This window comes from Haemorhous mexicanus, chromosome Z (assembly GCF_027477595.1).
Source record: "Haemorhous mexicanus isolate bHaeMex1 chromosome Z, bHaeMex1.pri, whole genome shotgun sequence".
Taxonomy (NCBI): domain Eukaryota; kingdom Metazoa; phylum Chordata; class Aves; order Passeriformes; family Fringillidae; genus Haemorhous; species Haemorhous mexicanus.
Genome location: NC_082381.1, coordinates 42,231,202 through 42,256,354, shown reverse-complemented (window position 1 = coordinate 42,256,354; position 25,153 = coordinate 42,231,202). Strand labels below are relative to the sequence as shown.

Genomic DNA, 25,153 nt, shown 5'->3' with positions numbered 1-25,153 from the left:
ACAATGCACTAAATTTCTTTAGGAAGTATGACATAATTTACTTCTGCAGTTCTTTCCCACAGTAGAAGTGGACCAATTGTAGTGATTAGGTAGGTCTCTAGAAAAAAGCAGTGTTTAGTTAGAAAGAAAATACTTAGGAGAAAAATACAGTTTGTAATCGTATAAGACTCCCTGGTATATATAAATTGGTCCTAGTGTTTTTGTGGAATGGCAAATACCAAAGGAGTGATGTTTTGCTGAATTATCTTTTTTGGAGAAATTTTGGAAAACCTTTTTTTTTCTAGAGACTTCTAGTCTCTAGACTAGATCTAGACTATGACTAGATCTAGATCATGACTTCTCTAGTCATGATCTGCTTTGGGAGTAATGATCTTTAGATGTTATGTCAAAGATTGATGTGTATACCCAGCTTGCAAGGCTGAAATTACTGATGTTGGGCAGGACCTTTCTAGAAATGCTTGACCCTACAGTCATGCTCTTGTTTCCAGCATATCTTGAAATGTATTTTACATACTTGTAAAGTTGCATTAAGAAATTGAATTTTTCTTTCAATTACCATATGGTGTTGTATTAGGAGAAATTGTATTCATATACAATAAGAACTAAATATAAGAAAGATTTGTCTTTTAATAAAACATATTTCTGTTTGTTATGACACTGATGAAAGTTAAATTTTCCAAGTATGACACTGATGAGTATTTATCTTTCTTTAAATATTTATGTAAGACTGAGAAAAATCTTTTACTGAGGCACTTCCTTTATTTAAAGGATGTGATAAGGGTGCATTTTTTTCTTTTCGGAGATGTATCTGCTTTGTTTTATTTTAAAGAGGCACTGTTAATATTTGTAAATCTATTATTGGTCCTGTGCTAACAGATTTTGGTAGCTAGAACCATCTTCCCTGTCACTGAGAGCATGTTTCTTTAGAAAATGGGATTAGGAAATTATGCTCTCTCTGATGTCCACTCTGGTCAATTCTTCTGAGATGGGAGTCTGGGTTTTGTTAGTTTGCTACCTGATGGTCTGTGCTCTGGCTTGCTTAAAGTTCTGTTCATCAGTTCATTAGTTCTTCTCAGTTTGGCCCTCAGAGCCAACCTTGCTTTTTTCCTCCCTCTTTTGTTTTCTAGTTGCTGATAGTGCTTTTAATTTCCCCTTCCACTTTTACCTGTGACTAATTTATTATTCACCCACAACAGCTTAAATTATGTTGTTGTCTATATGGGTGTGAATCAGAAAGCTGTGATTAACTCCTCATTAGCTGCTTCCTGAGTTCTCTCACACTCATATGCTGCATGGACATGGTGGGGGATGGATCAGTGGATATGAAATAGTATAGTGTATTTGTACTCAGGACTGTTGACTTTTATTGAACACATAAAGAATTTCATTGCAGCAATTTAGAAAATTAAGTCAGTAGGTAGGACATTTTTTGGAAATTTGACAAGTACGTTTTATTTTTTCCAGTAGATATATATTCCAGTTTTTATGTTGGAAAAAATTAACAACTGAGTTAAAGTTTAAATGCAGGCACATTTTCTCAGTGTGAGCATGGTGAAATTACAAATAGGAAAAAACCACAAATCCTAGAGGGAAAAAATGAAATAAACTGATTTACACCAAGTTTCTCCCTTTTCTAGAGACTTAAGTTATTTTTGAATTTGCCAGGAGTTATTTATTAAATGCACAAGGGAAGTATTGCAGATTAATCATTTGACTCTGAATACATATAGTTTTAAGATCCTGAAAACTGTTTGCTGAAAAGGCTGTTTGATTTGATGGTAGCAGATTGACATAGTTCATGTAGTCTTTCTTTAGAAATGCATGTGATTTAGAAGTTTTATTTTTCTATGTATTGTTTTCTTCTTCTAGGTTATGACATAACAGAGAACACTAATTGATGTCACCTTAGAAATATCTTGAAACAAACTTAACATAAAATAATGTTGTTTTCTGAGTTTATGTGTGTGTATATGTGGTTATGAAAGAAAGAGTTTGCCTTTTTCATATAAGTATTCATTTTCTTCTGCTCTGCAAGTGTCTTGAAAGGGTCTTTGAAGATGCTCCTATAAAGGAGAAATTGAGAAACTTCACTTCCATGATTGTCTACAGTTACAGTATTTGTCATATCTAGGTCAAGTTAGTTTTGTAAAAGTATCACCAAGGTATTACTGGTAGAAGATGTACACTGGGTAGGTGCTCATCTCAAAATTAGGCAAAAGGATGAAGCAGAAATTATTCATGTTGAAGCCTGTAATGAGATCTCGAAAGGGTAAAGTTAATTAGTTGATCCATTGAAGACCTGAAGTAGCACATTAGGAGATGGGAGAAATTTCTTTCAAAGGATGTTAACATCGGTGCAATTATGCCAATAAGTAGTAACTGAAGCCCTGACTTAAGTGTAAATTCCAGGAGAAACCTATACCTTGGTTTTAACCTTTACTGTTCATGAGTAAAACCAAATTTCGTGGTAGAATGTGTGTCTCTTCAAACATATCACATACCTAGGTCATGGTACTTTATGTATGAGTTTTCCAGCAGGGTAGTCTGAAGATCATAGTTCAACAGACTGTTGAAAATGGAAGATTTCTTATTTTTTAAAGAAATGCTGAAACATAAAAAGTTTGCTCTATTAGACAGAAATAATCTTGCAGTGCTGTCCCATGACCTGTATTAAAATACATATCATGTGGCTTTGCTATTTTTAAGGGTTGGACAGTTCATTAACTTGTGCTTTTTGTTTTTCTGATAGATAGCAGTAGTCATGGGATCCTGTACAGCAGGAGGAGCATATGTACCTGCAATGGCTGATGAAAGTATTATTGTTGCCAGACAGGGAACAATATTCCTGGGAGGGCCACCACTGGTAAGGATACAGAAGTTTCTAGTGACTGGCCTTTCTCTTCCCCTCTCCCCCAAATCATGCTGCGATTATTGTACACCTTAAGCAATTGAGTAATTTCTTGGTGAGATATTTCTAGATACTCTGTAGATTAGTTTGTATTTTTAAGTATATCTGAATGTTTCTATCCTAAGTCAAATCTCTTCTGTTCATTAGAAGTATATGGATGTAAATCAGACTGTGTCCAGGTGTTTTTATAGTACTGTTTTTAGATTGCTGTGCACATTTTTAATAATAAAAATTGTTTCTGTATTTAATTATGTACTCTTTAGGTTTGACACAAAATTTGAAAAAATCACAACCATGTGTATTGTATCTCAAAGTCAAGATCAAAGATAAAAGAACTTCTGAAGCAGGACTGGTCTGCTGTATTTTTATGTCAGTTTACTGCCAAAGGAGGCATGCTTACGGTGGAGTCTGTCCTAGTTCTCTCTCTCTCTCCTTCTGTTTTTCTGTACTTCCATCCTTCCTTCCTTTCTTCTTTCCTGCCATCCTTCGTAAGGAAATTGTTTCTAAGGAAACTGACCTGATGAATTCCTGTGAATTAAAACCTTGCATTACTGTGGAACTCATAGTGGAATTTGTGACTGTGAAGTACTACAGTATAAGAGAGCTTTAAAATTACCATAGCTTGGTGCAACAAAAAGAATGCTTGAATGTGATTTGTTATTTTAGACATAATTGTATGTCCTAGTCTAGGCTCAGTTCTATACCAATGCAAATAATACTACTATAATGTCAGTCTTTTGCTGACAAAGATTATTCTACTTAACAGAATTTTTAGTAATAAATGTTATTTACTACTAAACGGAGAATCATTTATCACAACTGTTCAAGTCTTGAGGAAATGTGGCTGGATAAACTTGCTTTTTTAAAATAGTCAAATATGTGTCAAATTTACTGTACAAACTTGTCTGAGGCAGCACGATGGCTCTGTTTTGGTTACAGTCTTTTGGGAACTTTAAGGTGTTCTTCCTGTGGCAAAGCCAAATGTAAATCTAATGTCTTTCAAGAGTCCTTCCATCTAGAGAATGCTGAAGTGGAGAAATTCCTTTTTAACAGCATTGTTAATGAAGATACTGCTCCATTAATTCCTCTACTAACAGAGGAGGTAAAGTCTCTTGGAAGTCACTTCCTTCAACAGTTAAAATACTAGGAAAATGTGGTGTGTCCCATTAAACTGTGGGAAAACAGCCACTGACAGATTTATTTGTTGACTAGCTCCTAAGGCATGATTGTGTTATTGTCATTAAAAGTATGAAGGACTCATCCTTTAATGTGATTTAGTGTTTACCTGTATAGCTTTTCTCTCATTTCCACAGCATATTTTTGTATTGCTTTCTTTTCCTCTAGAGTGATTTTTTTCCTATTGTGTCATCTTGTTTATAAAAGTAGATTTGGCATTTTATGCTTCTTTGAAAGTTCAATGTATAGATGCTTTTAAATTCTTGTGCAGTTAAAAAAAAAAAAAAAGAAAAAAGAGAAAAAAGGAAGAAAAAAAAGTCTTACATTTGTACACCTTAAATAAATTCAGAATTTAATTGGCATATGGAAAGCAGGGGCGTGGGACACACACCTGAAAGTACAAGGGTACTTTGTCCCCCACCCCAGTAAAAAAGGCATTTAGTTTGAAGTAATTTATTATTTTAGTGGAGGCTTTCTGAGTTGATTAGAAGAACAAAGTAATGAGGAAAAGCAGATGAAGTAATGAATATCAACTATGCAATGTAATGGTAATTTATTTACTGCTCATTAGGATTTTGTTGTTTGACATTTGACAGTAATTGTTTCAAATGTCCTACCTAGGTTTCTGTTCCTTTTTATCTTGTTTGTGTTAGTGTTTTTCTGCTTGTTTATAGACAAATTGTCCTCAAAATTTAGTAATTCTCTATAAATATATCACTGTAATTTAGATATTTGGAGTTTCTTGCTGAAAATGGCAAAGCATGAAATAAGATACTATTTGAGAATATTATTTGAGTGAGTAACATGTGATTTGTACATCTTTCCTTTGAGATAAGAAAACTAGTGTGATGAAAGACATGAACTTTGTACCTCAAAATGTTAGTAGGTTCATTATTATAACTAGGAGTAACTGCCCTGGTTGCAGGAACACCTGAGCTGTTCAAGTACAAACCTTTTCAAAAGATTTTCAGTAAGACATCTAATACCCAATATGACCTAGAAAACTGGATTGGAAGATTAAAAAAAAAGGGAACCAGATTCTTGTTCTCTGGGAATGGTAATAATTTAACATCACAAGGCAATTTAGATCATTAGTGTGTGCCATCGAGATGTAGCTCATGAGACTTTTGCCAGGATGGACGTCTGGAAAAGGATGACCCAAGTCAGGCCTCAAGGGGAGAACTTGACTAGGCAAGTCAGTGACTGCAAGGGTGTTGTGAAGTTAAAAAGTTTTAAAATCTTTCCCCATTTTCAGAGGAAGATTTCACAACTATCCTCCAATTTAATTTGTTTCTTAGTAACCTGCAGATGTAATGATCCTTATCTTTGCGTATATGTCAAACTTTATTATCTTCACTTGTCAGCCTTTCTGTTCTGTAGAGTTTTTCATATTCTCACTGAAAATATTCTACTTGCCTTCTTCTAAGCATCAAAACTACTTCAGATTCCCATAGAAACTCCCATTCCATGCTGGAGCATATATTGTAGCCGTTATTGAGTAAGCTCTGTTCCCCAGAATGTCTTTCCTATATGAAGGAAATTGGATTGGATTTTATTGCTTACCTGCCTAAAACAAAACAACCCGAGGAAGTGAAAAAAGAAATATCCCTGATGTTACTTATAATTAGTTTTGAGATGTGTATGATTAAAAAAAAATGAATTGTAGGTACAGTCCACCATCTAAAATGGAAGTTTTCTTGGCCTCCTTTTTTGGAAAGGTGAGGAGTAATGACTTCATAATTAGACAGATCTTAATAGAAGAGGATAAGTGTCACAGTAGCAGTAACATTCAGGGCCATTCTTCTGCATTTTCTCAAGTGGAATATCTGTATCCTCATCTTTGGCAGTACTGTTTGGTAGTTCAGGCTTTGTAGACCTATAGGCTCTTGTTCCAGAAACTTCTGATTCTTCCTTCCTGAGGTAAAATTTGCTACTTTTTGTGCTCAGAGGTGAAAAAAGTCTGGTAAAAACAGGAAATAAGTTTTTCAAATTCGTGTGCATTTATGTACTGGGGAGTTTCCTGCATATTGGCCTCATCTGTTGTGGAAAATACATATTATAGCTAAAGTTTATGTTTACAGCTTTCAATAATTTCTAGCTGAAGTTCTCTTTAGTCATTAGAAAACATTTGCTGCAAGGCTGGGCATGCCAAACCAAGTTGTCCAGAGAGTTTGTGGAGTCTCCATTCTTGAGATATTCGAAACTCATGATCATTACATGGTCATTAGCAACATTCTCTGGTTGACCCTGCTTTGAGCAGAGGAGTTAAACTTTGCAATCTCACATGGTGGCAGACAGAGGCCACAGCTCCAGTATTGTGATTCGGAGAAGGAAAACTTCACCTCTGTGGAAAAATAAAAAAGCTGGTTTTGTAAAATATTTTAAAATTAAATCTCGGGATTTCCTTGCCAATAGAAACGATTGCACTATTTAGCTTTGTGCTAAGTTCTGCAGTAGGTAATAGTTCATTACAACTGGTTGCATAATGACAGATGTATGTAATTATTTCATAGAATCATAGAAAGTAATCAGATAATCAAATGGTAAAATCCCTTATAATACACCCTAAAGGTCATTGAGTCTGGCCATTAACCTTACACTGCCCAATGCACCACTAAACTCTGCATTAAACCCTTAAATGCCACATCTGTAGGCATTTAAATACCTCTAGGAATGGTGACTCAGCCACTCTTCTGGACAGCCTGTTCCAATGCTGCATAACCCTTCCAGTGAAGAAATCTTCCTCACTTGTCTTAAAAGTATCTTACGTTCACTGTTTAATGAAGACTCAAGTTAATTATGTCTCTGACAGAAACTTTCCATTAATTAGTATGCCACACCTTCATATTCCATGGGTAATTTAAATTTCAAAGCAAGAATCCACTGTTGAAGAAATATCTGTGGTTAAATTTGCAAACTTGACAATTTGAAAGTGTGTGTGAGAATATATATATATATGTATTTATATAATTAGTGTGCTTCATTTTTCAATATGAAACTTGGAAACAGAAATCTGTTTTGGAAATTACGATAGTTTTCCCTTCCCTTGCTTGTACTCTACCTCTGTAATCTCTGTGGGTGATGAATGGTTTCTCCAGCTTACAAGGAATCCTTTTCAAAGCATTTACTGTAGAGTAGAAATGCCTCAAGAAGTCTTCTGAGTTGTTTTTTTTTAACCCCAGTAGTAAATGATACTGTTTTGTTCTAGGAAGGGGACCATTCACTTTTAAATTACCCTTTCAGGTTTAAGATTACACAGATCTAGGTGTTGGATTGTGCAGTCCAGGTACTTTTATGGAGACATTGTACTTGATCCAAACAGTTACATGCCACTGATATGCTCTTTTAAGGAAAACTATTATTACTAAATTATTGTGTATTTACTGGAAGGTTGAGAAAATAAAAACTTCTAATAGTTGTTTAAACTACTCATGTTAGTATTTGATAATAATAATAGTACTATAGTATTTAAATTTATGGTAATAATAGTACAAATAGTACTAATTAATAATAGTAATAATAGCAATAATAGCATTTAAAATACTATTTAAATTAGTGAGTTAAAGTTCACAGAAGTGTTTATGTAGAGAGAGCAAAATTGAAAAATCCTAGGTTTCTGGTGTATTGTTTCCTTGAAACAATGCTTGTAAATATCCCATTTGAAATTTCATATTAAGTGCTGAGAAAATTTTTGTGAAAAAGCATATTTATGAATCTGAGGGATGTGTAAGTGTATGCACACAAATTATGAACACAGCAGTAAGTATAACACTGGGGAGTATCTTTGTAAATAAAAACTACATATTAACACTAGAATAAGCATGTAAAGTCAAAGAAGAAAAAAGAAAAGATATTTTGATGCTCTGAGGAAGAGTAAACAGGGAAATATGATTAATGAAGAAGCATTTTGCAAAGATCTCTGCTATTACTGTACCTAAGATGGTATAACTATTAATGCAGGACAAATGTCATCTGTGAAGCTCATTTTCCTTTCCTTGTGTTAGGTTAAAGCAGCAACAGGTGAACAGGTATCAGCAGAGGATCTTGGAGGGGCGGATCTTCATTGCAGGTTTAAAGAAATATTTTCCCAGAGTTAATTTCTTCCGTATTGTAGACTTCCCTTTCCCCTTCCCCTGCCCTTTCCTTCTTTTATTTTATTTTGGTTTTAGATCTTTCTTAAGCTGTGTTTACCTTTTGAAAATTATTTCTGTGTTATCTGATGCTGACTGTTTTATAGTTAGAATATCACAGTTACACTGTGTTACTCTGGTTAGCATTGTTTCCTTCATTTACTGCTTTAAAATGCTCACATGTCTAGTGTACTTCAGCATCATGCATAATATGTAGGACTTTAATACTGAGTGTTAACAGAATAATATATTGAGAAAGATAATGCAATTTGCAGATGGTATCTTACTGTCATGTAGAATTCACTGCAAGCAAGATCAAAATAGCTTGTGCTTTTTGTAAAAAATACTTCTAATCAAACCCATAAAATATGTGCACTTTCAAATTCTGCAACTAATAATAAACAAAATTAGGTATTATTGCACAGTGAGTTATGCAGTGCTGTATAATAAACACTTATTTGTTACTTCAATTTGAAGTTAATAAAGAATTATTTTGAAGGGCAGTTCATGCCATTTTTGTAAACATATTTTTCTTTATAATTGAAATTAATTTTGCTGCATATGAACAATGATTGTTATATTTTATATTGCCATTTAGATTTTTTTTGTTTCCTGCATTTTATTTCATGTCTGATAACTTGAATGTACTATTTTGAAGAAAAGGTCAGGCATGGGTTTCATTTTTAAAGTAACTTCATAATAAAACACAGCTGAATTGTTTCATCTGTATTTTCAATGTCTTAGAAGCTTTAAAATGTCAGGTTTTCATTACCTGATTTATATTGGTTTTGTCCCTGAAGTATCCATCTTGCTATTGCTGTTTATGTACAGAAAATCTGGTGTAACAGATCATTATGCTTTGGATGACAATCATGCACTTCATCTGGCAAGGAAAGTTGTAAGAAGTTTGAATCTCCAGAAGAAAATAGATGTAAGTGTATAGAGTCTGAGAACACTGCATTGTTGAAATTAGGAATGCTTTTCTCTGCCTGATTTTGTTTTATAGAACCCATGTTTGTCTATGACTTTACACATCTGAAAATGGAAGTTACAGTTCTTGTCCTTAAAGATTTCTCTTATGCTTCAGTTCTGCAATTACATTCCTGCTGTATTATACCCAATAAAACTACTGGGATTAAATGCAGGAATTAAGCAAATAGAAGTGTGCTTCAGAGTCATAGAACTGCACTTTTACATTAATCCAGTCTTGCAAGATACTTAATTTTAAACCCACATGATTGTTTTCTATGGACTTAAAATTAGATACCTGCTAAAGAATCTTTTTGAGTAGATGTTTTCTGGGATTATTAAGGTGTTGAAAACCAAGGGGATAGACCTAAATTTTAACAATTAATTGTATTGATTTAAGAATTCCTTGTAGGAAATTGGATGGATAGCATAAGGGGGTGGAATTGCTATATTTTATTTTAGTAGGAGATATGAGAGGGTGAGTGGAAGTTCAAGGAAGGCAAGATACTGGATTCAGTTGTGTGACAAAATCTTCACTCATTTTTCAGAATGCTGCCTGCCTTAGAAGGCACAGGGGAAAGTTAGCAAATAGGAGGACTTGCCTAAATTTTTTTATAACATAGAAGAAGTGGAGCACATGTGGAGATATATGCAGGAGTAGGAAAAAGGTGACAGTAAGTGAGAAACTGTTATCAACCTTCAGTTTAGGAAACTTGGTCTTTATGCAAAATGACAAGCCAGTACAGGCATTTTAATGTTGCAGGTGAAGAGAAGTCTGTGCTCAAAAAAGTTGATAAATCAGTTGTTGTTTGAATTTTTAAATCATAATATGAACTTAGTTGTGTAAATTGTTTCTTGAATTGCTATAGGTGACTATAGAACCATCAGAAGAGCCTTTATTTCCAGCTGATGAAATATATGGAATAGTTGGTGATCAGCTAAAAAGAAATTTTGATGTCAAAGAGGTATGAGTATTAATGCAAGATCCATATGCCCATACATATTTGCACCCATTTTCTTGCAGGAATGCACTCTGTATTGTCATAATTGATAATACCTGATTTGGGTACTTATTTCTTCATATTTTTGTCCTGCAGATGCATTGCAATAGCAGTAACTTGTTGAAAATATAATCAGTTGGTTATACTTTAGAGAAGGATGAGAAAGGATGAGAGATTGGTAACATTCTGACAAAGCTGACAGAAATGGGAACTCCTCATTGGCAAAGCGTTCTATAGACTTGCCCAGGGATGTGATGGCTTGCTTTTTCTGTCAGTCCTGTGAAAGATTGTTTAAGTATTTATGGAGTGTAAGCGCACCAAACACTTGAGCCTTGTCCCATCTGCGTACAAAGACTTTTTTACCCTACTGCAGGTTTGGTGTAATTATCTGCCTTGGAACCTTCGTGTCAGCCTATAGGCTTTCTCATATTTACCACGAATCTCGCGTTCAGAGTCTTTTTTACTACTAGCCAAGTATGTATCTTAGGAAGAGTCCTAATATGTACCCATCTTAAAATGTTTGGCTGAAATTACTAGGATTTGCTATGCATAAAGGGGAAAAAGAGATGGACAATTTCATTTGAGTTTCATACTTCACTCTCAAAAGTTTGAAGAGTTTGGATTTGTGTTCTTTTAAAGTGGAAATAAGTATCTTCTGGCAAATCTTGCTAGCAGAGGATCTGTATTTATAAAAAATGGCTCCTTTGCATCACAGAGAAACCTCAAATCAGATCTTCATTATTTTTGTATGTCGCAAACTCAAGCAAGCCTAAAAATAATCATATCTCTAAGAAAGTGGCTCATGATTGTACTTGTGTTTTTCTTTACAAATGAGAGGCTATTGATTAATGTTTAATATAAGCAGAGATTTTTCTTTGTAATTCAACTAATCAGGAAAATGTTGTTCCTGTGTAATTTTGCTGTTTGATGAGAACATTCTTGATCTTGAAAATCCGTTTTTTTACAAACATGTGAATGAATCATGCTTAAAAAACTAAATGAGCTTTGCCTGCCTTCCAAACTATTTATATGGTGGGCTGCTTGATGTTCTATAAATGGAAAGGTTTTATGTTGTCATGGCCATCCTTTCTAAACAATTAAAAACCTCAAAGGATTAGGAGTTTAATGTTATTATTCCATTTCTTCTTAAGGTCATTGCTAGAATTGTAGATGGAAGTAGATTTGATGAATTCAAAGCCTTGTATGGGGATACTTTGGTTACAGGTAAGTAGAAATATAATTATTCTGTATATGTTCCCACTGGTTTTATAGTTGGATTTATTCTGGCTCACTACTGATATTTTTAATGATGTTTATTTTCAGAAGAATAGCAGTTTCTGTTACCAGGAGAAAGTCTTACCTTTATATGCTATGAAAAAATAAATACATGTGGAAATTTACGAATTAATCTCTGTCCTTTAGGATTTGCAAGAATTTTTGGTTACCCAGTAGGAATTATTGGAAACAATGGAGTTCTTTTCTCAGAGTCAGCAAAAAAGGTAAATAGTTAGATTATTAGCTTCTTTGTCATTGAGAAACAAAACTTCTGGTGGACAACTTGCTCTTGAGAGGAGGAACTTTTTCAAATAATGAAAGAGAACTGGCTCCACGTTTTTCATGTAAATGCAGAACAGGTATGAGCTGTTAATAAGCTGAAAAAAACCTGACCATAATTTGGAAACAGTATCTGGTAGATTTTTCTGATGTGAAGAAGACAGGCCAACATCAGAACAGCATTTGGGTTTGTGTGAATACAGCATAGTTGAAATAGGTAGCCTGAAACTTACATCTGTTGCAAGACAAGTCCATCCTGATTACATCAAATACCCTGCTGGATATTTCTAAACTCGAAACCATGAAGTACTATGGAAAATCACATCTTTGTTTTTGTAATAACTGGAAAATCTTAAACTTGAATTCCAGTACTCAGTTCATTGGTTTACCAGAGTTTTAATTTTCATACTTTGCTGTGGCATCTCCTGGCTTAGAATGAGTTAATACCCGTGCAGTCTTTCAAAATCTGTAGCTAAAACACCTGTTTTGTGAATGGAAGGCTGTGTGTGAAGGAATATTGTGATTTTATCACAATTAACAGTGCTTTACAGTTGGAACTTAAAGGAATGATGGTGATAAAGATCTGGGTATTGTGAAATGTTTACCTTGGTCTAGGTAAACATTTGTTGCTTGCTTTAGTTCTTTATTTTTTTAAGAAACAACTGTCAGTTGAATTTTTTGTAAAAGCAATTATATATGCTAGTTTTATTCTAACAGGCCTCTTGAGCTAACGGTGAGGAAATTGATATTGAGAATATACAGAAAAAGGAAGCATTGATGAGAGAGGTAGAGAAACGAAGTAATTTTACTGGATTTATTGCTGTTAGAAAATAGTGCACAAAATTAAGTTTCATGTGCTGAAGGAATACTTCCAGCTTGAAGCACTGTAGTACATGACATTTTTTTTCATCTGACATTTGTTTTAACAGTTACGTCCAGATGGAAAATAACTCTTGCAGTATTTCTAATAGTTTTGTTATTTTTCTAACAATTTAGTGCTACAACTTTTTTTCCTAACAATGAAAAAAAATGTAAGTAATCTTCATTTTCTGACTTCTACTGGGATATCACTGTAAAAGGAAATTCACCTCTAGAGAAACATTTGTCCATTATATTGGTTCTATAAGCAACATGCCTTAGCAGTACTCCTTTATTTTCTTGCATTTTTGTAATGAATTGTTGCACATTTTCCCCGTGATCATCACTATGCTATTCACATGTTTCAAAGATTATACTTAATTATTTTTCTCTTTTTTTTTTTTCTTTTTATAACCTTTGCAGGTTTTATAAAGTGAAGAGGTTAGGTATTTTTTTGGTTGTTGTGCTACATAGCCTTGTTTTGTTTTGTTTGCCAGCAAATGTATAAATAAGCCAGGGAACTTTATTGATTTAGATTGGTTGAAACAGAGGCTTGGAATCTACTATTTGTAACTTTACTAGGAAATTGGTCTTTTGCTAGCAAATTGGGAGAGGGCATCTGCCTCCAGGAAGGGGAGAAAATGTTACAGCAATTGGCAGAACCATAGGTAAATAATGTATATTGGCCTTTCCCAGTTTTAGAGAACACTTTTCTTTTGTACAGAAAATGGAGAGATACATTTTTCTGACTGACTGACTGGCTTGATTTCTCTGACACAGTCTTACTAAGTCAATGTCAGATGCCGCACTGGTGCTGTCCACGGTTTAACTGCATGTTGGCTGAGTCACAGCAGTTGAGCTTTTCAGTATTAGTAGTAATGCTTTTTAAGGATATTATTTATTTTACCTATGGCCTCACACAGTTTTGGAGATCTCTTACTTCTGTTACAGTGAATGCATGTTTTGCAGTTAACTTTGGGTGAAGGAGAAGTAGTATAGCACTTCTGGATGGAAATACTGTGATGGACTTCAGTGGAAGGATTTAGCACAGGCTTCAGAATGGTGGTAGTGATAGCTTCATTTTTCCAGCTTTTAATGGCTTACTCTTTTCTTTTTTTTCCCTCTCCACAGGGTACACATTTTATCCAGTTGTGTTGCCAGAGAAATATTCCCATTGTGTTTTTGCAGAATATTACAGGTGAGTAAGATCAAGTTTTTGAGGTTTCACTTCATTGTAGACTTTGCTGTTAATTGCTGAGGCTGTGTTCTAGGCAGCCTCTTGTGTGCTTTATAGTACCTATATCTCCAGCCTGTTTGGAAATCAGCTTGTCAGCAGGTGGGGAAGGCCTTGCTTTATGATTTGCTCCTCAGTTCTTTCTGCAATGTACTGTGAAGCACACAGTATGACATAGGGCACAGTATTATAATATAAACTGGTGAGCCTTTTGTTCTTGTTGTATTTCTTCAGGTTTCATGGTTGGCAGAGAGTATGAGGCTGGAGGGATAGCAAAAGATGGTGCCAAGATGGTAACTGCTGTAGCTTGTGCCAATGTACCTAAAATAACTATCATTATTGGTGGCTCTTATGGAGCTGGAAACTATGGGATGTGTGGAAGAGCATATAGGTAAGTATTGCTTCAAATTGTTACAGCGGATAGAAATAATTTAAGAAAACATAATCTTGAAGTACCATTCCAAAAAATCGTTTGAACTCTTGAAGAAGTTGTGCTTTTTGGAAAAGAGTTCTTAATGAATATGTTCATAAGTAAATAACAGCCTAAAATTTGTAGAGACTGATAAGGCTTATGATTCACCTTGAATTAGGTGACAGAGGAGACCTTCTAAAAGTAAACCTTCATATTCTTTTCTCCCATTTCAGTTCTTGGTGGAAAAATTATAAAGTCTTAAACAATCATTGGGCAGTATAGGCTAGTCCTTTATTCTGCATTCATAGGAAAAGTATATCAGCTTGTGTAAAAACTCATTATTCACTTCAATGTTTTTATGAGTAAGGTTTGTATAACCCCTAAAGATTTTTTTGTTGACCCTTTGGACATGGCTTGTGTGATTTTGTTAAATTTAATTTTTTAAGGTTCCCCATACTATTGAAGTTAGTTGGGATGTTTAGGAGGAAAATTCCTGTGGGTTGGGAATGTGAGCTGAAGAGACTTATGAAAGAGAAATTTTTAAAAAAAGGTGAATAATGGAAATTAACAGAATTTTTACATTTTCAAATGTAATGCTGCAAGCATTGAAGTATGTTAATGTACCTTTTAAAAAAAATGTTATATTGTAAAATCGTCATACATAAAAATGTATTCTTAGTTGAGTGAAAATTCTTCATTAGGAAATGTGACAATGTCTTACCTTAATGTTTAATATGTATTTTTTCAGTCCAAGATTTTTATATATGTGGCCAAATGCTCGCATATCAGTGATGGGAGGAGAACAAGCTGCAACTGTTCTAGCTACAATAGCTAAGGACCAAAAAGCAAGGGAGGGAAAACAGGTATATCTTTCTTCTTTCCTTACTGGTGAAGTCATTATCACTTACTCTTTTACAGGAATTGGTCACTTTGTGAGCTAGGAAGGGGTGGAAGAGAGTGAGACACCAGTGAATTATCCCAGTGCCAACTAGTGCACTGACAAACATGAAGAATTTGTGAAAGGCTTACTTCTTTGAAATGTGAAGATCATTCATAACATTTCTTATTTTTGCTTAAAAAGAGGAGTTTTTTACATACCGTCCTATTTTAGTACTTTGTGCAACAAGTTATTAGTTCTACCTGAGATAAGCAACCACGAATCCTCCTTGGTTTGGGTGTATGAAGAGGAATGTCAGGAAAAAGTGTCTTTCCAATTTTATGAAGGTGGCAGTTACAGAGAAAATTGATCTTCAAATGATTCACTGATTAAGAATTATGAAAATTGTAACAACAGTAGTCTGGAGAGATTTGAAAAAGTTTTTGCTCATCTCAACATTTTAATTGAAAATTAGAGGTATATTGTTTATATAATAAACATATCTTACTAAATCTTATGATAATATTTTATAGTTTCACAGCACACTCTTTGCTGCTGATTTGGGTTTTTTTAATTGCAAGGTTTATGGTTATACTACTCCCTTGATCCCATAAGAAGTGGTTTTATTGATGTCTAAAAATTGTTTATATTTATCATGAATAGTTAATCAGAATAGTGAAGCAGTATGAACATGTTATCTCAGTGTTACTACTTTACAACACTTGATTTTTCTGTGTGTAGAATATACTCAGCTTATCTTTGTCCTTAATTTCCCAAATCCATGATACCGAGAAAGAAGGTCAAGAAAAATAATTATTAGTAGTTAAATGTTAGTCAAATGTGTTAGAAACTTGAAAGTTTTCTGAATTACTATGACCAGTCTGGATCACACTGGATCTAACCTAGTGTTAGAATAGCACAGACTTATTTAATTAAAAAATCTTGCCAAAGGCAACCCAATTTTTTTTTTTCCAATATACAAGCTTTAGTAATTTTTCAAGTGCTAGTCACCAATTACTCTTGCATTCAGTTAAGTATATGTTCATTCTCTTTTTTACACTCGCTTGGAAAATGCTATTTGAATTTTGTTATCAAACATGCATAGTTGACAATTGTGTGGTAAAAGAGTAAAAAGAACTTTGGGCATATAATTTAGGCATTTTCTTCAGGCTGATGCTGCATATAAAGTTCTGTTATCATTGGAGAGGAAAATATTAAAGAATATTTTATGTGGTTTTTTAGTTGTCTGAGGCAGATGAAGCAGCTTTGAAGGAACCAATCATTAGGAGGTTCGAGGAGGAAGGAAACCCTTTTTATTCCAGTGCAAGGTAACATACAAGTAACTATTCTAACTTTTAATTGTAATCGTGGGACTTGACTTCTAATTCTTGGTATTAAAGAATAGCAGAACAGAGCAATTGGAAGCAAAGATTGTGTTTGATGTGCATTCAAACCAATGCCGTGTCTGTCTTATCTCTGGGACCTGGTACCATGAACTGTTTCAGAAGACAGTATGCACTTGCAGGAAGTACTTCACTGGTTCTGTAAGAAATTATATGGTAGCATGCAATTTCTCTTTCATGTTTTATTCTGGGTGAGTTTTATATCATTCTCCCCGGTGTAGTATCTGGTCACCTTTCTAAAGCTTATTGAACACTATAATGAGTGTCTGTGTGTGTATTAGGAGGAACTAATTTCAATAGGTTCCTGCAAGTAGAAGAGGCCGGTGGAAAAGGAGGTAGCAGTTTCAAGATGATCTGAAGCCATTGGCAAATTTCAGGTCATGGTCATGGTAGGTAATTGTATTGGATGATAGCAGTGATGGTGTAGAGCTTTAGCTGATGGGTACTGCATACTCATGTTTGCTGAGAAGTCCTTTGTAGCATTTCATGCCTCAGGCTGATGCTATATTAGTAAATGACCAGGAACTAGTTAGGCTAATGAAACAAGGTGGCATCCTGAAGTGATCCAGATACATCTGGAAAGTGGCTTAGGGGGCCTTTTTGGCCTTTGATGGTTAATTCTGCATTAGTTTCATCCCATCAGCACTAATCTTCTGCATATATTTTTGCTTGTGGTATCCAAAAGCTAATTTGCCACAGACTCTTAGCTGCTAATGAAGCTAGAGGGTAGCATATTTCAGTGACCCATATGTCAGCTGTGAAAGCAGCAGATCTGGCAGTGAACAACCCAGGAGACTCGAGGACTATGTAGAGGACAATTTCCTGGTGCAGGTATCAGGCAAGCCAGCCAGAGGCGTGGCGTTCCTGTCACTCCTGGCACTCGCCAGTGCAGAGGGGCTCACTGAAGGGGTTACAACTGGAAGTAGCAGGCACAGCCTGGTCAGGCTCAGGATCTCAAGGAATATGAGGCAGCAAAGAGAAACTCCGCTCCCTAAAATATAGAGGAGTGAATTTCAAGATGTTTAAAGGGTTAGTGGATGAGATTGCCTTGGAAACTTCTTAAAGACAGAGGGGCTGATTAGAGCTGACAATTCTTTAAAGATACTTTTCTTAGAGAACAAGAGCTCTTTATTCCTGTGTGTAAGAAATTGAGCATGGCAGGGTGGAAACTGGCATGGCTGAGCAAGGATTTTCTCCTCAAACTGAGGTGTAAGAAGGAAGTATACACACTGTGGAAGCAGGGGCAGGTAACCTGGGAAGAGCTCCTTCTTCATGATCAGAATTAAGATATGAAATGATTGTTAACTTTTACTCTTTTGTGTAGGGATAGTGAAATATACTTAACTGAGATATTCATACCTGGGAAATCAACATTAATTTTAATGTTCATCAAATGAATACCTTCATCAAGCTTGATCTTCTGTGGGTAGTTATAGAAATAGCACAAAAGTTTTTAACCGCTGACTTTGTGCTCTAAGGCAGAAGGAAAAATGAAAAAAATATGTATTTTTTATAACTGGATTTTAAGGAGAAGAATATTCTGCTTTTATAATAACATTTAAAAATGAGTCAAACTGTCTGTATTTAAAATTAATCTCTACCCCAGAGAAGACAGATAATGTGATTTTTTTTTTACATTTGCTTTTTTATGTGTTCACTGGAAACAGTCAGACTCTTTTACTCATGATTTTTTTAACATTCAATATATTAGATATATTACCAATATAAAAACTTACCCTCTCCCAAGAGCCAACAGATGATTGTCAGTATTTACAACAGAAAATTACTAATCTGTAAGAAAGCAGTTTTACATGTCATGTTAAGACTAACATTGTTAAAAATTCAAAATGTGGCTTTTTTTAATGTCTGATTTTTTAGATGTGAAACTTGAGTGTTTCATGTCAACTTTGTGCTCTCTGATGAGCAACATTTACCAGTTTATGTTTTCAGAATATCTGGCCATTTTGTGAAGTTAAGTTGTTAATCTAGTAGTCACCCCAGCAAATAGCTTAAATTTGCCCAGCCCAGGTGTTAGTGCTTTTAGTGCTAAGTGACGTGTCATTTTTTTGAAAAAGCAGGGTAGTTATGCACTTCTTACTGTTTCCTTTTGGAAAGGAAACATGACGTGCACAGATGTGAGTTGGCTGAGAGCTAGCGTGGGTCTGGATTGCATGTGGTTGGGTTCGTGTGATGCTGCATTCAAAATAATAAGCCCAGCTGAGACATGAAGTCAAATGTCAGATCTGAAATCCCTCTGAGGCTTACCTGGCTATAAGCAATGAAGGTAAAATGCCTCTTTTCACAAAGGAGTGCTTTTGACAACAGTGTGTGAGTGGCTCAGGTCAAAGCAGTTCTGGCTTGTTTCTCTCGCTTTTCAGTTCAAGTAGTTGCAGTCTGCTTTGTCTAGGAGCTTTTAATTGCTCTCTTGTAGAGTTAATTGGGTATTTCAGTGGATATACTCATGTTTCCTGCCCTTTCATGCTTTGCATTAACTAATTCCTAAGCAAGATCTCAGATCAATAGTTCGGAAGTTTTCATTACTGTGGAATAGGCTGTCCAAGCAGAAACAATGAGATGAAGTGGATTACAATCTTCACAGCAAGAGTGCTCATGGGGAAGGATGTACCACTCACCTTGCACCTTGGAGACAACCCTTTCCAATCAGCCAACATCAGCAGCTGCTTATTATCAGCATTTGCTGTAATTCAGGGAGGAGTAACCCTGTCCCTTTTGCAGCCCATTTCTGTTGTGCTCCAAGCATGGTAAAAACCCAGCTGATTGTCTACCAAAGGTCAGGGTACTGTAATTAAAACAGAATTCAGACAGCCTTTGCTTTGTAAGAGCCCTCCACCAAAGAGGTCAACAAGGAAACTCTCACAAACAGCTTTGCATTTCTGAGAGAACAAAAAATGATAGATGGGCACAAAGATTGTTGTCTGTATTGCTGCTTGTGTGCAGCTCTGGTTTGGAGGCTCCCTCATGCTGTCCTCCTGCCTGCCTCACCCTTAATAGCCATTGAGATTGATGTGACCCTTCCACTTGACTTCATTAGGCTTTGAATCAAGCTTTTAGCATTAATAAAGAGAGAGAAGGAAAATGCCCCGACGACCTTAAAAGATAAGAAAACATCCCTGTTTATTCTGTTTATATTGTTTTGCTTATAAGTGATAACTTGCTGTACATACAGGATGTCAATACTGTTCCCTGCAGTTGTATTTTCTAATCAGACTTTAACCAATTTTTTGATTAGAACCTTTCACAATGAACAGTCTTAATTAATGGCAGTCATTAGGCAGCACCCTTTTTAATGAGTTATATTAATCTGCTCACAGGTTTCTTAAAAGATTTCACTCGTTTGCATCTTAACAAATTGCATAAGCATTTTACTTTAGGCAACTTCATTTCTTTTACTCACACTATTTCAGTTAAAGACATTTTATGAGTGCAGTGTGACTCATGTTCCTGCAATAGGGTTTTAATAGATAGTTTAATTATTAATGTTACATCCCAGTAGAGAATGCAGTTTTCTTTAAACAAAGAGAAGCCGAAGCCAGGGGTGACCATATGAAAGCAGTTTGACTTCCATGCAACATAAAATTTCTGCAGTTGTCAATATAAGTCAATTGTCTTCTTACAAAAAAAGGAAAAATAAAAAACAACCCAAATCTGACATTGACATGTGCTTAATATTTGGATATTTATTAAAGCTGTAATCACTATGAAGTTGTGTCTTGCAAGGTACTGCACTAAGTTGGTGATTCTTTTGGAGTCAGTTCATCCTTGCCCTTTCCAGGCCCTGAGCAGATGTGTTGAACATTTTAAGTATTATGAATTCCCTCATTCTGTTTCAATGTGTTTCATAAATAAGAAAGTTAATTGCAGGTATTCAGTGGGGGGGAAAAAAAAGTTTATATAGAGAGCAAACAAAGCTGTAGCAGTGAAAAAACCAAAATTTGCTTAAAAATAGAAATTAATGTATTTGAGATTTTTCAAAAATTGGGGTTTTTTTTCATAGTCTTAAGAAAACAGAAGGTTGGGATTGATTTGACCTCACAGAACTGCTTTTATTTTCACTATTAAGGAGGATCTTCTCCATTCCTTTGTCAGATTAATCTGACTATATTCATCATAACTAAATAAAAATATAAATACAAGGTGAAGGAAAAAAAAGCACATGCATTAATCTTTGGTAAGGTACACTCTCTGAAGTTGAAAGTGTAGAAAATACTGTCTTGGCCATTCTGTCATGCTAGATTATATCAAGAGCTACAACCATTGTCTTGAGAAAAATCAAGAACATTCAAAGATCTCTTAAGTAAGTCTCTGTAAAACCAAGTTACACTTTTCTTTGGGTATTTTGAAGAAAAAAAAGCTTCCAATTGCTTTTTCTTTTGTATGGTAAGAAGCACTTCCTCTGAGTTTTTTCAACTGAGTATTGCCCAAATAAGCCAAATAAGCCCAAATACTTTAACGAAATGAGTTACTAATTAAAATTTAGTTACTTCTTAAAATTTAAAAATATAGTTAGGAAAGAAGTTACTCACAGGAGTCAGACAGCAGGACCTTAGACCATGCACTTTATCTGAGTTTTGATACAGACAGCTCTTGTGTCATCTGAAATGGAATTTGCTGTTAGCACCACTTCCATGCAGGTACAAGTGTGGCTGTTAGAATATTCCAGTGCTTGGGTTACTAGCCCTCTAGAAGGGAGGTACTAAATGAGAATCCTAAAATGAGAAGAAGTTAGATAGAGCTACAGTTTTCTTATAGTTGTATTTTGGGTTTATAGCGGGGTGGGGGGGGGGGGGGGGGGGGGGGGGGTTGCCATGCCATAAGTTTTTCTCCTTTTTACATTTGAGGAATTTCTTTACTGTGAGGATGGTGAGGCACTGAACAGGTTGCCCAGAGGAGCAATCCTCTGCCCCATCCCTGGAAGTGTTCAGTGCCAGGTTGGATGGAGCTCTGAACAACCTGGTATCCTTGCCCATGTTGAGGGGATTAGAACTAGATGATCTTTAAGGTCTCTTCCAACCCAAACCATTCTATGATTCTATCATTTTTCCAGAATTCGTTCTCTTATTATTGGGACCTGGCAGCCAGGTCAGTGAGTGCCACAACTGCTGTAGTACAAGACTTCTTAAATCAAAATTTGGTTTTCTCTCCCAAAAAAGAAAGAGCCTGATTTTGCCCAATTAGCAGCAAAACCGTCCCTTCTCCAAACCCTTTCTTCTTCTATACTTCAGTTTTGCTCTTGTGCCCCATTTAGTTTAACAGTCTGCTGCTTAGGAAGCTGCACTGTGATAAGATCTATAGTAGAGTATTCCTTCTGAGCTGGGTATCCTTTTTCTTCTCTGTCTAACTTTGAAAACAAGCTCCTAGAGCTGAGCCTGAACCCTTGTGCCTGGTCTCATTAAAGGTGTCTTCTACTGCAATTCCATTTTGTGCATCACAGGATAGATACACCTTGTAAAATGAAAAGCATATATTGTCAGTTTCTTAGTATATTTATCTGATTTGATCAATATTACTTTCACAGCAAATGAAAAAATAAAGCAAATATGGAAAACACTCAAGTGTCTGCTGCTGCCTTGAGTTTATCAGCATGTATTTATTTACAGTTTGCAGTCCTCTTGGGGCTGAGGTTGGCACATTTAGGATTGAAAGAAGAGTGCAAAATGTCTTGTTTCCTGTCTAATAGATTTTGCCAGAAATTATCTCCAAAAAATATAAAATTTGCAGATGTAACTTCAGTTAGAAGGGAAAGGCTGTGTCTTCTCTTGGTAGAGTCACTCTTGGCTCCCTGTTCCTGGCTGCTTTTTGTATTTTTAAATTTTCCACAAGGAATAAAGCATTAGCTAATACTGAAGTAAGTTCACAAGGAATGCAAAATAAGTCTCTGTAGGGAAAGATGGGATGGAGGAGGAGCATCTCTCTCTTAACCAAAGATGCATGTGTTCTGCAGATGCAGATTAAAGTATGTGATTGTTGAAGTGAGACTGGGTTTCAGTGAGCAGCGTGGTATCTTGTTTAAATATCTTGCTGGGGAAATAACAATATTTATGGTTTCATTTCAACATGGAAATTTCAACATTGATTTTAATTTAGGTAGAATGAAGCTGTCATTGAGAATTGATGCCACTAAGACTAATTTTTGGATAATATCAAAGAGACTATTTACAAGTGTTGTCAGTTTTGGGGACCTGGGAATTTGAAAATTGCTCATTTAAAATATAATTGCCTTCAGGCTTTGGTTAAGTAAGGTAGTATCTTAAATGAACTTAATGATAAAATAAACGAAAAAAATGTGTTGTGTCTTGCTGAGGTGGAGTTTATTCTGCCACAGCATCCCTCATAGTGCTGTGCTTTGCATTAGTAGCTGGAAGGGTATTGACAACACAGCAGTGCCTTGCTGAGCAGTGCTGGCACAGCACCAGCCTCTCTCCCCAACATTTTCCCCCCATCAGTATTCTGGAGTGGTCAAATCCTGGGAGGGGACACAACTAGGTCCGCTGATGCAAATAAACCAAAGGGATATTCCATACCATATGACTTCAGCTCAGTTCCAAAAGGTGAGGAAAAGAAGAGGAAGATGGATCATTGGTTACCTACAGTGTTTGCTTTCCTAAGCAAATGCCATATGTACTGAAGCCCTGCTTCCTGGGAAGTGACTGGACATCACTTGCTGATGGGAAGTAGAGAATAAAGTTGTTAACATTTTTTTACTCTTGGTGCACATGCAGACTTTCACTTATGCTTTAGTGAACTGTCTTATCTCAATCTATTGTTTTCTATCTTATTTCATCTCCTCTGTCCAGTTGGGAAGGGAGATAGAATGGCCCCATGGGCACCTGGAATCAAAGGTCAACCCACCACAGAAATTCTGAAAATACTTGAAATTTTTTCTGGTTTTTTAATGATGAAAGAATAAACACTTGGATCATCCTTATCTGGCAGTTGAATTAACCTGAATAGTGTAAATAATGATGTGGCATAATCCTTGAAGTGCAAGCATTCTTAATAGAATTAGGTAGGTCGTTCACAGATGGTCATTCTCCACATGAACATTAACAAGCAAAGAGGGCTTTTTTTCTTGAAGGAAATTATTAAGTGTGAAGAATCTATTTAAAATGTGTAGGCCTGACATTTTTCACTTACCTAAAATGTAAACATTGTTCTAGAAGACCAATTCCGTGTAGTAATGCACATCAGTCTCTTGCATTGATGAACAGCGTGAATTTACTCCATTGTTTTAAGTATAATTTAGCTCTTCACTCCTCTTTCTTTTTCTGAAGCATTTCAAATTTCATGGGCTTGAAATCATGTTGATTTCCTTTAATTATTAAAAGTTTTGGTTTGTTATGTTTCTGGCTTTTCTCTAGATTATGGGATGACGGAATTATTGATCCAGCTGACACAAGACTGGTTTTGGGCCTCAGTCTCAGCGCAGCGCTAAATGCACCCACAAAGAAGACAGAATTTGGAGTTTTCAGAATGTAAACTTAAACATGTGATCATCAGAATTACCTCTGTATATTTTATTTGGGGATGGACAGCATACTAGCTACAGTATTGTGATAATTAAAATAAAGATTTGTAAGATGCTATTTTTAATGAAACTTTCATTATTTTCACTTACTATAATTTGCAAACAGTGCTTCAGATTTTTGATAGTGATTTGAGATTAGTCATTTAAGTGCTTAGATAACTGCATTGCATGAATAAATTGCAAGTTCTTGCATTGTACTTCATGTTACAAGAAACTATTGATACTATCTCTTATATAAATAAATGTACAAAATAAGCTATATATTTGGTGCTTATCAGCTCTTGTGATTCTTTAAATTCTTTTTTGTATGTCTCCTATAAAGGCAAATTACTTTAGCAGTCCAACAAAGAAAAACCCACGTTTGCTAATAAATAATTTTTGTGAAAGGAAAGTGCTGTAAGGGCAGCCAGGGATTTCAACACAGCATGAAATTTTAGATTTCATGCATTTGTTGTCATCTTGTTCTGTCTCTGGCTTTCATCCAAAAAGCACTGCTTTTCTGTGTGGTTCCCTGAAGTCAAAACAACTATTGAACCTGATGGATGCATAATGTTTTCTGGAAGAGATGGGAGGTTTGTGCTGGTATCTATGGAATCAGCAGGTTGCTGAGAGCATGCGTGAGGACAGAGACTGGCTGCAAAAGTGTTTAAACATCTTGGCATGTGGTCCTTCTGGTAATTTTGGTTTCAAAAAGAGTGTTCTCTCCACAAGGATCAATGCTTTGCTCAGAGCAGAAGCCTGAAATTCACTGACTTAGGGAGTTCTGTGATGCTGGAGTGCTTTCTGATTATTCTGATTTATTTAGGGTAGCTTGTTGGAGTGTAAAGTTTTTCAAGAACTCAGTGTCTGTCATTTAGTATGTTCTCTTCAGAAACATTGCACCTTGGAGAAACTACATACTGTTCTAGCTGGGAGGTGATTTCAGTTTATCTAGCTTTGCTCTACAGGTGCCTGGATAGCCATTGTCAGAAATATCCTTAACTGAGAGTCAAGTGCAAGAAGAGCCAGTGTACATGAATAGAGTTCCTCTCCTGTGCTGGCCTGTGGGGACAGGAAAGACTGCTAAGAGGAGTGATCACCCAGGG

The 25,153-nt window shown here is 35.5% G+C and overlaps 1 protein-coding gene across 2 annotated transcripts in view; it reads left to right on the top strand.

Annotated features, from left to right (window-relative positions):
• Window positions 1–24,329, top strand: part of MCCC2 (methylcrotonyl-CoA carboxylase subunit 2) — a 36,938-nt gene extending 12,609 nt beyond the window's left edge. For both annotated transcript variants that reach the window (XM_059873513.1, XM_059873511.1), the window contains exons 7-17: window positions 2,750–2,863; window positions 8,089–8,153; window positions 9,046–9,145; window positions 10,053–10,148; window positions 11,336–11,408; window positions 11,607–11,683; window positions 13,728–13,794; window positions 14,065–14,221; window positions 14,991–15,105; window positions 16,362–16,447; window positions 23,902–24,329. In XM_059873513.1, coding sequence (XP_059729496.1) covers window positions 2,750–2,863; window positions 8,089–8,153; window positions 9,046–9,145; window positions 10,053–10,148; window positions 11,336–11,408; window positions 11,607–11,683; window positions 13,728–13,794; window positions 14,065–14,221; window positions 14,991–15,105; window positions 16,362–16,447; window positions 23,902–24,019 — 1,068 coding nt within the window. In that variant the 3' untranslated portion in view covers window positions 24,020–24,329. The remainder of the gene's footprint in view (window positions 1–2,749; window positions 2,864–8,088; window positions 8,154–9,045; window positions 9,146–10,052; window positions 10,149–11,335; window positions 11,409–11,606; window positions 11,684–13,727; window positions 13,795–14,064; window positions 14,222–14,990; window positions 15,106–16,361; window positions 16,448–23,901) is intronic.
• Window positions 24,330–25,153: the final 824 nt, after the last annotated feature.